This window comes from Stenella coeruleoalba (genome assembly GCF_951394435.1).
Source record: "Stenella coeruleoalba genome assembly, chromosome: 15".
Classification (NCBI taxonomy): domain Eukaryota; kingdom Metazoa; phylum Chordata; class Mammalia; order Artiodactyla; family Delphinidae; genus Stenella; species Stenella coeruleoalba.
Genome location: NC_137161.1, coordinates 26,495,955 through 26,511,851, shown reverse-complemented (window position 1 = coordinate 26,511,851; position 15,897 = coordinate 26,495,955). Strand labels below are relative to the sequence as shown.

Below are 15,897 nucleotides of genomic sequence, written 5' to 3'. Positions count from 1 at the left end.
TCCTCCTGGTCTGAGGTGGAGTTCCTGTACATTCCAAGCAGCAGGAGGTAGGAAGGAGACAAGAAAAGGCATGTCCTACCCTTGAAGGACACAACCCAGAAGTCCCTCACATTTCACTGGCCAGAACTTAGCCATGTGGACACACCTAGCTGCAAGGGAATCTGAAAAATGTAGACTACATTTTCCAGGTAAATGTTGGAAATTCTATGACTGTAGAAAAAGGAGAGAATAGATATGAGGGGTGAGGGCAACCAGATACCCTGCCAGGGTCCTCAATAAATATTTGTTGCATAACAACAACTAAGCCTCCTAGACACTCTTGCACACTTTACACGCATGACCTCTTTGAATCATCCCAGTAAACGTTCCAGTAGGTGCTATCATCATCTCCATTTTCCTGATGAGAAAACTGGACAAAAAGAGGAAAAATATACCATGTTGGAAAGTGGAAAGATATACCATGTTGGAAAGTGTTGGAATATACCATCTTGTCAGGGCTTGAGCTAGGGTTTTCACCTAGCCTGGCTGTCTGCAGAGTCCCAGGTTCAGCCTCCCTGTTCTAGCAGCCTCTCAGTAATTGAAGGAACAAATGAGTGAATAGGTGAACGCATGCTTCCTGCTGCCTGGTGCTGGAGTCTAGCAGAGGAGACAGACCCTTACTAAATCATCCCACAAAAAAATTAGGAATTGGCTGACGGTGGCAAGCGTGGTATGGGGAATCCAAGATGGCAGAGTCCTCTCTCTGGCACTTTGGGGAGTATTACAGTGATGGTGATGACGGTGATGGTGGTGATGACGGCAGCTACTGTGGATTTTCCTTCTTGGTTCTCTCATGTATCACACTAATATCAGAATGAGTTTTCCTTCCCTGGATCCAGAAGAACTGGATGTAGTGGAGGATGAGGCGGGGGAGGTGACCGGCAGGTATATGGGAAAAGGTACTGTCCTGACCTGCCACGTGATCTGAGGCTGCCCCCTGTTTCTCCTCAGCCTTGCTCCATGGTCAAGTGGAAGAAGGTCTGAGGGTTCGTCTGGTGCTGATAGTGTGGGAGTCCATGAAGCAGGTTGTTTCCTGGCTGATCCCAAATTGCCTCGAGAGTCCTCAAGTCAGGAAAGGCTAGAGGCCAGGGCCTTTACACCAGACATGGCTCGGTGAATGTGAGACCTTTTCCTTAGGACCTAAGCTGGGGTCTGGTATTTCCAGATAGAACGAGGTCCCAATTCAGACCATCAGCCTGTTAGGTCAGAGTTTGGAACAGATGTGGCCAGAGCTGTCCCCTCCCTTGCTTCCCACAAAGAAAGCTGTCCTTGATGCCTGGAACTGCAGCAACCATCTTGTGACCTTGAGGTGATGAGCATGAAGACAACATGTTAAGGATGGCAGAATGAGAAGGTAGAAAGAACCTGGATTTCCTGTTGGCCTTGTTGAGCAGTTTAATGTCTTCCTGGGTGATTTAAGAGCAACTTGACTGTGATAATCATGAAGATGGTATACAAAATGAACAAACTTGTGGAATTAGAAAAGAATCCAAAATCCACATCATGGTCTACAAGGCCCTGTTTGTTGGGCCCTACTCCAGTTTCAGTGTCGTCCCTTACGTTTCTCCCTCCACTCTGGCTTTTTTTTCATATCCTTGAATGAGCCCTTTCCAACCTCAGGGCCTCAGTTCCTGTCCTTCCCACTCCTGGAACCCTCTCCCCACTGCCCTTGATCTGGCTGTCCCTCCTTACCATTCAGATCTAAGCTGAAAGGTCAGCTCCACAGGGTAGCCTCCACCTAAATAGGTTCCTCAGCTGCCCTGCCTCATGGCCTCCAACTGGATTATTCCAACTGGGTTATAACATTTCACAATTCCTCATTAGAGAGTTGTGTATTTGTTTCCTTGTTTATTTTTTATCTTCCCCACAGGACTGTATGTGCCACCTAGCCAGGTGTTTTTGTTCCCCCTATATCCTTGCATCCAACATTGTCTCCAACACCAAGACAGCCTCAACACCTATGTGCTGTATGAATGAATGAATACTTCATTATTCATTCATTCATCCATTATTCATTCAACTAAAACAAAAGGTGGGTTAAAAAAAAAAAGCAAATTGTGAAAGGAAATAGACAAGAGTAGCTCTAACCACAGAGCTCGGAATCTGGAACCCGATGGCCTGAGTTCCAGTCCTGCTCTGCCACTTACTAGCTTATGAACTTAGGTGAATTCCTTAACCTCTCTGTGCCTCACTTCACTCATCTTTAAAATGGGCATAATAAAAGAACCTAACACTTAACAGTTACTATGAGGATTAATGAGTTAATATTTGTAAAGTACTTAGAACAGTGTCTGGCACATGGGAAGTGGAAGTAAGTATTAGCCATTAGAAAGTTTTAAGAACATGCCAAACGATGCCATGTGCCACATATGGATACGCACGTATATACACAGTAAAACTATAAAGACACTCATAGAAATGATTCCAAATTCAGTCTAATGGCTTCCTTTTGGACAGGAGAGTAGGAGATAGAATCAGTCAGGAATATACGCGGGGCTTCAGTTATATCTGTAATTTTTTACTCAAAAATTTGGAAGTAATCATGGTTGTGCATTTCATTTCCTGTCAAGTCTTTTTGAAGCGCCTCCTCTGTGTACTCCAGCTCTGGTATCCGGATTTGGTAGATCAGTCTGGTTTCCTGTCCCCCTCTCTGGCAAGGTGGTGAAGAACAGGGTCAGAATTTGGAGTCGGGCAGGCGTGGGTGTGAATCCTGAGGCTGCCATGTCCTCACTGAGCAAGGCTGTCCCCGTCTTAGGGATCCAGGCGTGATCGTAGTCACTTCTGGGGCTGCTCTGAGGATTCAGTGAGAGGAGGGTTTTCTGAACTTATAAATGTTGCCTGTTTCCACTGCTTGGTAGTGTGGGCTCAGGGGTGGCTACTTGGATGCTTCCAGAGCCCAGGCAGGTAACATGACCAGGTAAGGTTGGCCCGTTGTCATGGGCCATAGGGCATGGTGGGGACTGTGATCTGGAGAGGGTGTGCCCTGTCTAAGGTGGTGGGTGCCAGGGGGCATCTGGGCTCAATGTGGCCAGATCTGCTGATTGTTTGAAGGAAACCAGTAGCCTGGATTTTTGCAGGGACATTTCTGTAGTTTTCACTCTCGCCTCACAAAGTACATGGTGGGCAGCGACAGCCCGAGGCCACCTCCTTGAGACTTACCTGATGGGCACACCGCTGCTTACCCCTCAGCTGCACCTCCCTGGGCCCCAGATCTCCAGCAGTGCTGAGGTCCTCAGGTCCTGACTTTTGTCCCACCCCCACCCCCAGTGAAGGGGAGTGGGATTTCTACTGGTGCGATGTTAGCTGGCTCCGGGAGAATTTCGACCACACCTACATGGATGAGCACGTGCGGATCAGTCACTTCCGAAACCACTACGAGGTGAGCTGGGTGGGCCCAGGGGGCTGGGTGTGGCAATGAGCAGGGGCTGGCTTGGGGGTACAAGGACCAGAATGGAAAAGTACAAGGGAATTTGGGGTACATGCCGGGTGAGAGATATGTGCCCTAGATTCACGATGAGCTAAATAGTGTGAGGGAATAGGGATCTCAGACCTGAGGAACAGCCCACCTTGGGGAGGGGACTGAGGTCATGGGCCGTCTGACTTCAGGTGCGAAGGCTAAAGAAGCAGGATGCTTGAGGGATTATGTGATTTCAGGGTGAGGCAAGTTGAGCTGTTTGGAGTCTGGAGATGGGAGAGAGCTCTGGGAGGAACCATACCACAAAGATGGGACTCGAGGGGCCAGTGGTGGGAGATTTAAAAAGTTTAGTGCAGCTTAGCAGTTAGAAAAAGAATTTTGGCATCAGACAGGCCGGGTCAAACCCTGGCTGTGCTGCCTGTTAGCTGGATAGCTCTGGGCAACTGACAACCTTCTGAGCCTCAGTTTCCTCACCTGTAAAGTGGGGATAATTATAGAATAGCAGGCTCTCAGTCAAAGTTACTCTCATTGTTACTCTTTTTTTAACCCTTTTTTTTATAAGATTTATTTTTATTTATTTATTTTGGCTGGGCCGGGTCTTAGTTGAGGCACGTGGGATCTTCGTTGTGGCGTGTGGAATCTTTTAGTTGCAGCATGCGGGCTTCTTAGTTGCGGCATGCAGCATCTAGTTCCCTGACCAGGGACTGAACCCAGGCACCCTGCATTGGGAGCACAGAGTCCTTCCCACTGGACCACCAGGGGAGTCCCTCTTATTGTTACTCTTACCGTACAGAGAATGGGGGCTGTGGGGGGCAGTTGGTGGGGTGGTTGGAGAGGGGCAGTTGGTGGGACGGGTGGTGCAGGGCAGTGGGCATGAGCGCCAATGGCCTGCCTGTCCATCATGCTGCTCAGCTGACCCGCAAGAACTACATGGTGAAGAACCTGAAGCGCTTCCGGAAACAGCTGGAGCGCGAGGCGGGAAAGCTGGAGGCAGCCAAGTGTGACTTCTTCCCCAAAACCTTTGAGATGCCCTGCGAGTACCGTCTGTTTGTGGAGGAGTTTCGCAAAAACCCAGGAATCACCTGGATCATGAAGCCTGTGAGTGCCCAGTGCTGGGGACTGGGGAGAGGGGGTGTCCCAGGGACCAGAGCAGGGATCCTCCATTGACACAGGAGTCTGCCAATGGAGAAGGACAGGACTCTGCCTGGGAATTCAGCCTTAGATGCACCATCTGCCTTTCCCTAAAGCAGGGGTCCCCAACTCCCGGTCCGGAACCTGTTAGGAAGCAGATGCACAGCAGGAGATGAGCGGCAGGCGAGGGAGCAAAGCTTCATCTGCTGCTCCCCATCACTCTCCATTGCTCCCCATCTCTCCCCATCGCTCCCCATCACTCCCCATCTCTCCCCATCTCTCCCCATCACTTCCCATCTCTCCCCATCACTCCCCATCGCTCCCCATCACTCCCCATCACTCCCCATCTCTCCCCATTGCTCCATCTGCCGCTCCCCATCGCTCCCCATTGCTCCCCATCTCTCCCCATCGCTCCCATCGCTCCCCACCTCTCCCCATCTCTCCCATCTCTCCCCATCGCTCCCCAACTCTCCCCATCGCTCCCCATCTCTCCCCATCGCTCCCCATTGCTCCCCATCTCTCCCCATCTCTCCCCATCACTCCCCATCACTCCCCATCTCTCCATCTACTGCTCCCCATCTCTCCCCATCGCTGCCCATTGCTCCATCTCCCACTCCCCATCTCTCTCCATCTCTCCACATTGCTCCCCATCTCTCCCCATCGCTCCTCATCTCTCCCCATCTCTCCCCATTTCTTCCCATCTCTCCCCATCACTCCCCATCGCTCTATCTGCTGCTACTCATTGCTCCCCATCGCTCGCATTACTGCCTGAACCACCCCCACCCTCACCCCTGTCCGTGGGAAAAATTGTCTTCCACAAAACTGGTCCCTGGTGCCAAAAAGTTTGGGGACCACTGCCTTAAAGGACTGACTACATCTCCTCCTCTCTGCAGTGTGTGGACCCAGCACCTATGACTGCTGGTATACAGTAGATGCTCAATAAATGTTCACTAGATAAACAAGTGATCCTCAGGACACCAAGGCAGGGAATCCAGAGTCTCTCTTCCTGAAATGAATGAAAACAATGGCCAGGCTGTGAGAAGTGCTTTACTTGCATTGCCCCACTTCTTGTAATGGTCCTTGGGAGGAGGTATTACCAGCCCCATTTTAAAGATGAGGAGCCTGAGACCTATTCATTCAAGCATCCCACAAATGCTTATTGAGCACTTGCCATGTGCCAGGCACAGAACTAGATGGTGGGGATACAGCTCTCAGCAAGTCAGACGTGGGTCTCTGCCCTCCTTGAGGGCAGACAATATGCAGAGGATACACGTGTGATTATAGCTGTGCTAAGTGTCAATAAGGAGAATGGTGCCAGCAGAGGAAACAGCAGGAGGATTTCCCCCAGCCCTTCAGCAGGCTTCTCAGAAGAAGTGAGAGATTGGGCTCTGAGACCAAACCCCTTGGTTCAAATATTAGCTGTACCACCTACTGTGTGACTTCAGGCAGATTACTTAACTTCTCTGTGTCCCGGTTTCCCCATCTGCAAAGTGAGAATAACTATAGCACCTATCACATAATGTTGTGTGACTAAATGAGTTAACACAGGTACAGCACATATTAGGTCCTCAACGAATGATGTTGTTGTTATAAGAATTAGTATTGAAAAACAAACAAACAAAAGAAAACAAATAAATTTTTTAAAAAGAATTAGTATTGAGCTTCAACCTGAAGGATGCAGAGGAGTCAGCCTGGAGAAGGGCAGAGGTAGGGAAGAGCATTCCAGGAAGAGGGAACTGCATGACCAAAGGCCTTGCATCTGGAGCAAGCCCTAGATCAAGAAACTGAGTGGCGGGCAAGGGTACCAGAGCACCTGCCGGCCCCTCAGCCCTTCCTCGTGCCAGGACTGGCTCTCACCACAATGCCACCATGGCCTTGAATGGCATCATCAAAGCCCCCCTAGTATTTTCTGGGATTGGAAATGTGCTTGGCCCCAGGAAGGGAGTTGGGGGGTAAGGTAGGAGGGGGCAGCCCCCCTTGTGGAGCTGGAGATGGGCTGGTGTTGCTCATGCAGATTTAGCCAATAGCACAGGTGAGTGGAGGGGAAACTGGCAAAACACACCAAGTGCTCCCAAAGAGGCCAGAGCCAGGATTTACCCAGGCCTCCTGAAGACTCACTGGAAGGCTCGGCCCCCTTCCCAGGAAGGCGGGAAGGCCAGCGAGGAGGGCTCAGAAGGGTGTTAGGCAGATGAACACTGCAACCCACCGGGCGATCCCAATTCCCACCATTATCTCCTCAGACAAATGGTAATTTGTGCAAATTGGGAACAAGCAATTGCATATTAAGTTGATTCCTTTCCCAGCCCCCGCCTTTGTTAGCAGCAGAGACAGCTGTAATTAAGAGGAGGAATCTTGGCTCCGTGTGTGTGTGTGTGTGTGTGTGTGTGTCCTCTCTCCTGAATCGCTGAGGCGCCCTGTCTGGCATGGAGAGTGGGTGCTTCTAGTTAGAAGCCTGGTTCTGATTCTGATCCACCACTTATGAGCTGTGTGATCCTGAGCAGGTTACTAAACCCCTCTCAGTCCATTTCCTCATCTGTAAAACGGCCTTAATGGGTATACCTGCCTTACAGGGTTGTGAGAGGGTTCAGTGAAGTTACACATGAATTATACAAGCTGTATAAAGGGCTTGGCTCTTAGGTGTCCAATAATTAACCGCTTTTATTGTTATCACCGAGAGTCCAGACAACACTGCCTCTTCCCGCTGCCCCTGGGGAGCACTGGGTCAGTGCTTCCCAAATTTTAACGTGCTCACAAATCATCAGGGATCTGGCTAAAATGCAGAGCCCCTTTCAGCAGGTCTGGATGGGGCCTGAGAGTCTGCCTTGCTAACCACCTCCCAGTGATGCCACTGGGGCTGGTCCACAGACAACACTTTGAGTAGTGAGAATATAGAGGGGCAGTTCTCAAACTTGAAAATTTTCTGGAAAGCTTATTAAAGCACCCCCCCCCCAGAGTGTGGGCTTCAGTAGGCCTGGTATGGGGCCTGAGAATATGCATTTCTAACAAATTCCCAACTGCAGCAGTCAGGGATCTCCATGGAAATGGAACCGTTAGTGTGTGTATAAGGAAGTGGCTGTGTGATATTGCGGGAGCTGGTGAGTCTGAAATCTGTGAGGGCAGAAAACTCAGGCAGGATTTCTCTGTTACAGTCTTGAGGCAGAATTGCTTTCTTTTTCCAGAAGCCTCAAGTTTTGCTCTTAAGCCCTCACCTGATTGGATGAAGCTCGCCCAGATGATCCAGACTGATATCTTTTATTTAAAGTCTGCTGATTTTAGATGTTAATCACCTCTATAAAATACCTTAACAGCAACATCTAGACGAGCATTTGACCAAACAAGTGGACACTATTGCCCAGCCAGGTTGACACATGCAATTAACCATCATACCAGGTTATGAGGATGCTACTGGTCTAGGTACCACACTCTGAGAACCACTGAGCTAGATCATTAGCTCTGGGATCCTGTTGTTTGGATTCCTTTGGTGTGGGGAAAAGTTAAAGAAGAAAAAATGTTCACATAGTTCACATAGTTGCAGTAGCCGGGCCAGTTGGGGCAGCCACCCGCCTGCCTTTTCCCTCAGATGTCTCCTCTGCCCTGTTCCCCAGGGCCTGCGAGCCTCCACCTTCCTCTTCGTGACGGCAGAGCAGTCCTAGAAAGAGGGGTTTGAGTTGGACTCAGAAGGGAGCAGGCAGCATCACCCCCTTCACGCCACCCCATCAGTCTAGTGTAAAGCCCATCTCAATCCGAACTTTTTTTTCCATCTAAGTGTTCTCCCCTCCCACCAGCCCAGGCCCTCTGGTTTGTCAGAGAAACGGACAGGACCCAGATCATAGGGACCACGCTTGCTCCTCTAGCCTCCCTTGTGGGGCTAGGAAGCAGGTGCTGGGCTCTCAGGACCCTGTCTGTCCGTCTCTCTGTGTGTCCACAGAACTGGTCTAACGCTTCACTCAGGGCTGTGAGCATCCTGGGCAACCACTGTGCTGCTCTGGGCTTTGGGGGGCCTCTGTCCAAAGTGCAGGATGGTAAGAGCCGAGTTTTAACATTCTCTTACGCGGGTTTACCCCAACCAGAGCTTCTCACACTTTTTCACTGAAATCTCCCAAGAGTTGAGATGTTTTGGATGCAGACAACAGAAAACCCAGTTCACAGTAGCTCAAACAAGAAGGCAGGGGTTCTGAACTGTTCTCTTTGGCATCTGATGTAATGTGTGGACCCCATCACAGAATAGTGTTTTTAAACGCATAACATAAAGTATGTTTGATTATAAAAGAAAGCAACTGTATCGAAAAACAGTTACAAGCTGTGTTTGTCTGGCTCCTCTGAGAAACAGATTTAACAGGCCAGAGTTTGGCCTGTGAGACGAGGCGGAGGGAGCCTGGGGAGGCTGAGGGAGCTGTCACCCCACCAAGGCCAACCCCAGTGAGGGAGAGAGGGAAGGAAGGGTGGGCGAAGTCTCCTAATGCCCCGTGGCCTGACGGAAGTTCAACGAGGCCTGCGGAGGCCTCAAGCCCAAGTCGCTGTCAGGAGTCCCCTGTCTCCCAGGAGTGGGCCAGCCTTCAGATCCTTGCATCGAGAAGATGCAAGAAATGTTTAACAAAGATCTAGAAGAATTAAAGAACAAACAAACAGGGATGAAAAATTCAATAACTGAAATGAAAAATACACTAGAAGGAATCAATAGCAGAATAACTGAGGCAGAAGAACAGATAAGTGACCCAGAAGACAGAATGGTGGAATTCACTGCTGCAGAACAGAATAAAGAAAAAAGAATGAAAAGAAATGAAGACAGCCTAAGAGACCTCTGGGACAACATTAAACGCAACAACTTTCACATTATAGGGGTCCCAGAAGGAGAAGAGAGAGAGAAAGGACTCGAGAAAATATTTGAAGAGATTATAGTCGACAACTTCCCTAACATGGGAAAGGAAATAGCCACCCAAGTCCAGGAAGCGCAGCGAGTCCCATACAGGATAAACCCAAGGAGAAACACACTGAGACACATAGTAATCAAACTAGCAAAATTGAAGACAAAGAAAAATTATTGAAAGCAACAAGGGAAAAACGACAAATAACATACAAGGGAACACTCATAAGGTTAACAGCTGATTTCTCAGCAGAAACTCTATAAGCCAGAAGGGAGTGGCATGATATACTTAAGGTAATGAAAGGGAAGAACCTACAACCAAAATTACTCTACCTGGCAAGGGTCTCATCCAGATTTGATGGAGAAATCAAAAGCTTTAAGACAAGCAAAAGCTAAGAGAATTCAGCACCACCAAACCAGCTCTACAACAAATGCTAAAGGAACTTCTCTAAGTGGGAAACACAAGAGAAGGAAAGGACCTACAAAAACAAACCCAAAACAATTAAGAAAATGTTCATAGGTACATACATATCGATAATTACCTTAAAGGTGAATGGATTAAATGCCCCAACCAAAAGACACAGGCTTGCTGAATGGATACAAAAACAACACTCATATATATGCTGTCTACAAGAGACCCACTTCAGACCTAGGGGCACGTACAGACTGAAAGTGAGGGGATGGAAAAAGATATTCCATGCAAATGGAAATCAAAAGAAAACTGGAGTAGCAATACTCGTATCAGATAAAATAGACTTTAAAATAAAGAATGTTACAAGAGACAAGGAAGGACACTACATAACGATCAAGGGATCAATCCAAGAAGAAGATATAACAATTATAAATATATATGCACCCAACATAGGAGCACCTCAATACATAAGGCAACTGCTAACAGCTATAAAAGAGGAAATCGACAGTAATGCAATAATAGTGGGGGATTTTAACACCTCACTTACACCAATGGACAGATCATCCAAACAGAAAATTAATAAGGAAACACAAGATTTAAATGACACAATAGACCAGATAGATTTAATTGATATTTATAGGACATTCCATCCAAAAACAGCAGATTACACTTTCTTCTCAAGTGCGCACAGAACATTCTCCAGGATACATCACATCTTGGGTCACAAATCAAGCCTCAGTAAATATAAGAAAATTGAAATCATATCCAGCATCTTTTCTGACCACAACGCTATGAGACTAGAAATCAATTACAGGGAAAAAGACATAAAAAACACAAACACACATGGAGGCTAAACAATACGTTACTAAATAACCAAGAGATCACTGAAGACATCAAAGAGGAAATCAAAAAGTACCTAGAGACAAATGCCAACGAAAACATGGTGATACATACCTATGGGATGCAGCAAAAGGAGTTCTAAGAGGGAAGTTTATAGCAATACAAGCCTACCTCAAGAAACAAGAAACATGTCAAATCAACAATCTAACCTTACACCTAAGGGAACTAGAGAAAGAAGAACAAACAAAACCCAAAGTTAGCAGAATGAAAGAAATCGTAAAGATCAGAGCAGAAATAAATGAAATAGAAACAAAGAAAACAATAGCAACGATCAGTAAAACTAAAAGCTGGTTCTTTGAGAAGATAAACAAAATTGATAAACCATTAGTCAGACTCATCAAGAAAAAGAGGGAGAGGAGTCATATCAATAAAATTAGAAATGAAAAAGGGGAAGTTACAACAGACACCGCAGAAATACAAAGCATCCTAAGAGACTACTACAAGCAACTCTATGCCAATAAAATGGACAACCTGGAAGAAATGGACAAATTCTTAGAGACATATAACCTTCCAAGACTGAACCAGGAAGAAACAGAAACTGTGAACAGACCAGTCACAAGTAATGAAATTGAAACTGTGATTAAAAATCTTCCAACTAACAAAAGTCTAGGACCAGATGGCTTCACAGGTGAATTCTATCAAACATTTAGAGAAGAGCTAACACCCATCCTTCTGAAACTCTTCCAAAAAACTGTGGAGGAAGGAACACTCCCAAACTCTTTTTTGAGACCACAATCACCCTGATACCAAACCAGACAAAGATACTACAAAAAAAGAAAATTACAGACTAATATCACTGAAGAATATAGATGCAAAAATCCTCAACAAAATACTAGCAAACAGAATCCAGCAACACATTAAAAGGATCATACACCATGATCAAGTGGGATTTATCCCAGGGATGCAAGGATTCTTCAATATATGCAAATCAATCAATGTGATACACCATATTAACAAATTGAAGAATAAAAACCATATGATCATCCCAATAGATGCAGAAAAAACTTCTGACAAAATTCAACACCCATTTATGATAAAAACTCTCCAGAAAGTGGAGCATAGAGGGAACCTACCTCAACATAACAAAGGCCATATATGACAAACCCACAGCAAACATCATTCTCAATGGTGAAAAACTGAAAGCATTTCCTCTAAGATCAGGAACGAGACAAGGACGTCCACTCTCACTACTATTATTCCACATAGTTTTGGAAGTCCTAACCATGGCAATCAGAGAAGAAAAAGAAATAAAAGGAATACAAATTGGAAAAGAAGAAGTAAAACTGTCACTGTTTGCAGATGACATGATACTATACACAGAGAATCCTAAAGATGCCACCAGGAAACTACTAGAGCTAATCAATGAATTTGGTAAAGTTGCAGGATACAAAATTAATGCACAGAAATCTCTTGCATTCCTATACACTAATGATGAAAAATCTGAAAGAGAAATTAAGGAAATACTCCCATTTACCATTGCAACAAAAAGAATAAAATACCTAGGAATAAACCTACCTAGGGAGACAAAAAACCTGTATGCAGAAAACTAGAAGACACTGATGAAATAAATTAAAGATGATACAAACAGAGAGATATACCATGTTCTTGGATTGGAAGGATGAATATTGTGAAAATGACTATACTACCCAAAGCAATCTACAGATTCAATGCAATCCCTATCAAATTACCAATGGCATTTTTTACAGAACTAGAACAAAAAGTCTTAAAATTTGTATGGAGACAAAAAAGACTCCCAGTAGCCAAAGCAGTCTTGAGGGAAAAAAACGGAGCTGGATGAATCAGACTCCCTGACTTCAGACTATACTACAAAGCTACAGTAATCAAGACAATATGCTACTGGCACAAAAACAGAAATATAGATCAATGGAAGAGGATAGAAAGCCCAGAGATAAACCCATGCACCTGTGGTCAACTATGACAAAGAAGGCAAGGATATACAATGGAGAAAAGACAGTCTCTTCAATAAGTGGTGCCAGGAAAACTGGACAGCTACATGTAAACGAATGGAATTAGAACACTCCCTACCACCATACACAAAAATAAACTCAAAATGGATTCAAGACCTAAATGTAAGACTGAACACTATAAAACTCTTAGAGGAAAACATAGGAAGAACACTCTTTGACATAAACGACAGCAAGATCTTTTTTGATCCACCTCCTAGAGTAATGGAAATAAAAACAAAAATAAACAAATGGGACCTAATGAAACCTAAAAGCTTTTGCAAAGCAAAGGAAGCTACAAACAAGACGAAAAGACAACCCTCAGAATGGGAGAAAATATTTGCAAACGAATCAATGGACAAAGGATTAATCTCCAAAATATATAAACACCTCATGCAGCTCAATATTAAAAAGACAAACAGCCCAATCCAAAAATGGCCAGAAAACCTAAATAGACATTTCTCCAAAGAAGACATACAGATGGCCAAGAAGCACATGAAAAGCTGCCCAACATCACTAGTTATTAGGGAAATGCAAATCAAAACTACAATGAGGTATCACCTCACACCAGTTAGAATGGGCATCATCAGAACATCTACAAAGAACAAATGCTGGAGAAGGTGTGGAGAAAAGGGAACCCTCTTGCACTGCTGGTGGGAATGTAAATTGATACAGCCACTATGGAGAACAGTATGGAGGTTCCTTAAAAAACTAAAAATAGAATTACCATATGATCCAGCAATCCCACTCCTGGGCATATTCCCTGAGAAAACCATAATTCAAAAAGTCACAGGCACCCCAATGTTCATTGCAGCACTATTTACAATAGCCAGGTCATGGAAGCAACGTAAATGCCCATTGACAGACAAATGGATAAAGAAGATGTGGTACATATATACAATGGAATATTGTTCAGCCATAAGAAGGAATGAAATTGGGTCATTTGTAGAGACGTGGATGAATCTAGAGACTGTCATACAGAGTGAAGTAAGTCAGAAAGAGAAAAACAAATATCGTATATTAACGCATATATGTGGAACCTTGAAAAATAGTACAGATGAACTGGTTTCCAGGGCAGAAATTGAGACACAGATGTAGAGAACAAACATATGGACACCAAGGGGGGAAAGCGGTGTGGGGCAGGGGTGGTGGTGTGAAGAATTGGGAGATTGGGAGTGACATGTATACACTAATATGTATAAAATGGATGACTAATAAGAACCTGCTGTATAAAAAAATAAATAAAATTAAATTTAAAAAAAAACCAAATTTGCGTAGCTTGTTATAATTTATATCCAACCTCAGTGTCTACCTTTGCAAAACTTTGGGACTAATGGTACATGGAACCTAACTGAGATGCTGTGATTTAAATAAGAGAGGATTTTTTATTCAAATTAAGTACATATAGGATTCCAGCTTTAGTGGGCGTTACCGTCTCCCCAGTATCCATTCCACTGCGGCTCCCCCATTCTATAGTGTAGATTCTATTTGGACTGAGTTTTTCCAGGTGATCCCATCTGTATCACCCGTGTTTTCCTGTCTCCTCAGTAAAATTCTCTCACTTCCATTTTATGAATTTTGTCAAGTGGCCCCTTAGTTATCTATAAATGCGTAATTCTAATTACACATAATTCCAGTGTTTCCCTTTGGTGTTTGGAGGCTATCTTTAAGGAGTCTGAGATTTTCTGTCCCTTTTCCTGTTGACAGAGGGAGAAAAGCAAAACCATTTCTATAGTAGTATCATATGCAATAGTTTTCTTGTAGTTATCCCTCCACATAATTATAGCCAACACTCAACTGTCCTTTAAGAAAATTCATGATATGACTTTCTAGACAGAATTTAGAAACTAATTAATTACAGTACAACAGACTTCTTTAGCAAAAATACATTCAAGGGCTCCTTTTAAAAAGCAAACTTCTGTTGCACATAATTAAAGAATCATAGACCTTGACGGGTCTTTTATGATCATCTTTACAAATAAATTGAGATGAAGTATTCTTTTCAAGGGAATGATCACTTTGTTATTTTCACGCAGTGTTTTCACCCAACGGGATCTTTGTAGCCATAATAAGGAACCAGGACATTCTATACGAGCTGAAATGGAGAGATGCTCAGGATAGAACGTGAAGTTGAAAAAGGTGCAAGCTGGTCTATCTTAGCATCTCTAGATGTGGAGCAAACAGACAACTGGGACGGAATAGCAGCAGCTGTGTATTCTTGCCAAAAAGGGGAACCTGAATGTAACCAAACCTCTAGAGCTAAGTTTCATTTATAGGAAATACAAAGAAAAGAGGAATACTTTAAATGGTGCTACAAGGAAACAGACCAACCCAGAATATGGAACAGTGCACAGGACAATTGGTTTGTACACCTAGTCAATGGCAGGGGGAAAGGAGGGAGGACTGTCCTCAATTAAAAGAGACTTAGGTGTCATAACAACCAAATGCAATGTAGGGAGCTGTTTAGGTCTGGACTTAAACCTATTATAAAAGGATATTTTTGAGATAATCAGGGGAATTTGATTATGGACTGAAGAATCAGATGCTAAGACATCATTATTAATTATGTCTTATATGATAATGGTATTATGGTTATATAGCAGAGTGTCAATTTTTTGAAAACAAGATGCACACAAGTCTGTAAGGGTGAAATAACATGACATCTGGGATTTGTTTTAAAATGAAAGTTCGATAATTTTGAATTTGTGTATTGGGAGTATGTACTATTCTCTGCTTTTGATATGTCAGAAAATTTTAATGTAAAATAGTAAATAGAGGGCTTCCCTGGTGGCGCAGTGGTTGAGAGTCTGCCTGCCGATGCAGGGGACGCGGGTTCGCGCCCCGGTCCGGGAGGATCCCACATGCCGCGGAGCGGCTAGGCCTGTGAGCCATGGCCACTGAGCCTGCGTGTCCGGAGCCTGTGCTCCGCGACGGGAGAGGCCACAGCAGTGAGAGACCCGCGTACCGCAAAAAAAAAAAAAAGAAAAAAGAAAATGCAAGGTGAAAAAAATAAAGGTTTAATGAGGAAATGTGTGTAAAATCCTTGTGCCTGGTTCATTGTTGAGAAGTATTAGCTTCTAATATTACCACTGTTTAGGAACTATTCCCCTAAAGTTCTGTTTCTGTTGCTGCGTTCCCAAACTCCGTGGCTTGAAACAACAATCATCTCTTA

General features: G+C 44.7%; 1 protein-coding gene across 1 annotated transcript in view; it reads left to right on the top strand.

Moving 5' to 3' along the window:
- TTLL9 (tubulin tyrosine ligase like 9) overlaps positions 1 to 15,897 on the top strand; it is a gene marked incomplete at its 3' end in the record, with an annotated part of 55,664 nt that overhangs the window by 12,388 nt on the left and 27,379 nt on the right. Inside the window, 2 exon segments of the mRNA XM_079944625.1 lie at positions 3,307 to 3,418; positions 4,367 to 4,552. Of these exon segments, the coding sequence (XP_079800751.1) occupies positions 3,307 to 3,418; positions 4,367 to 4,552 (298 nt within the window).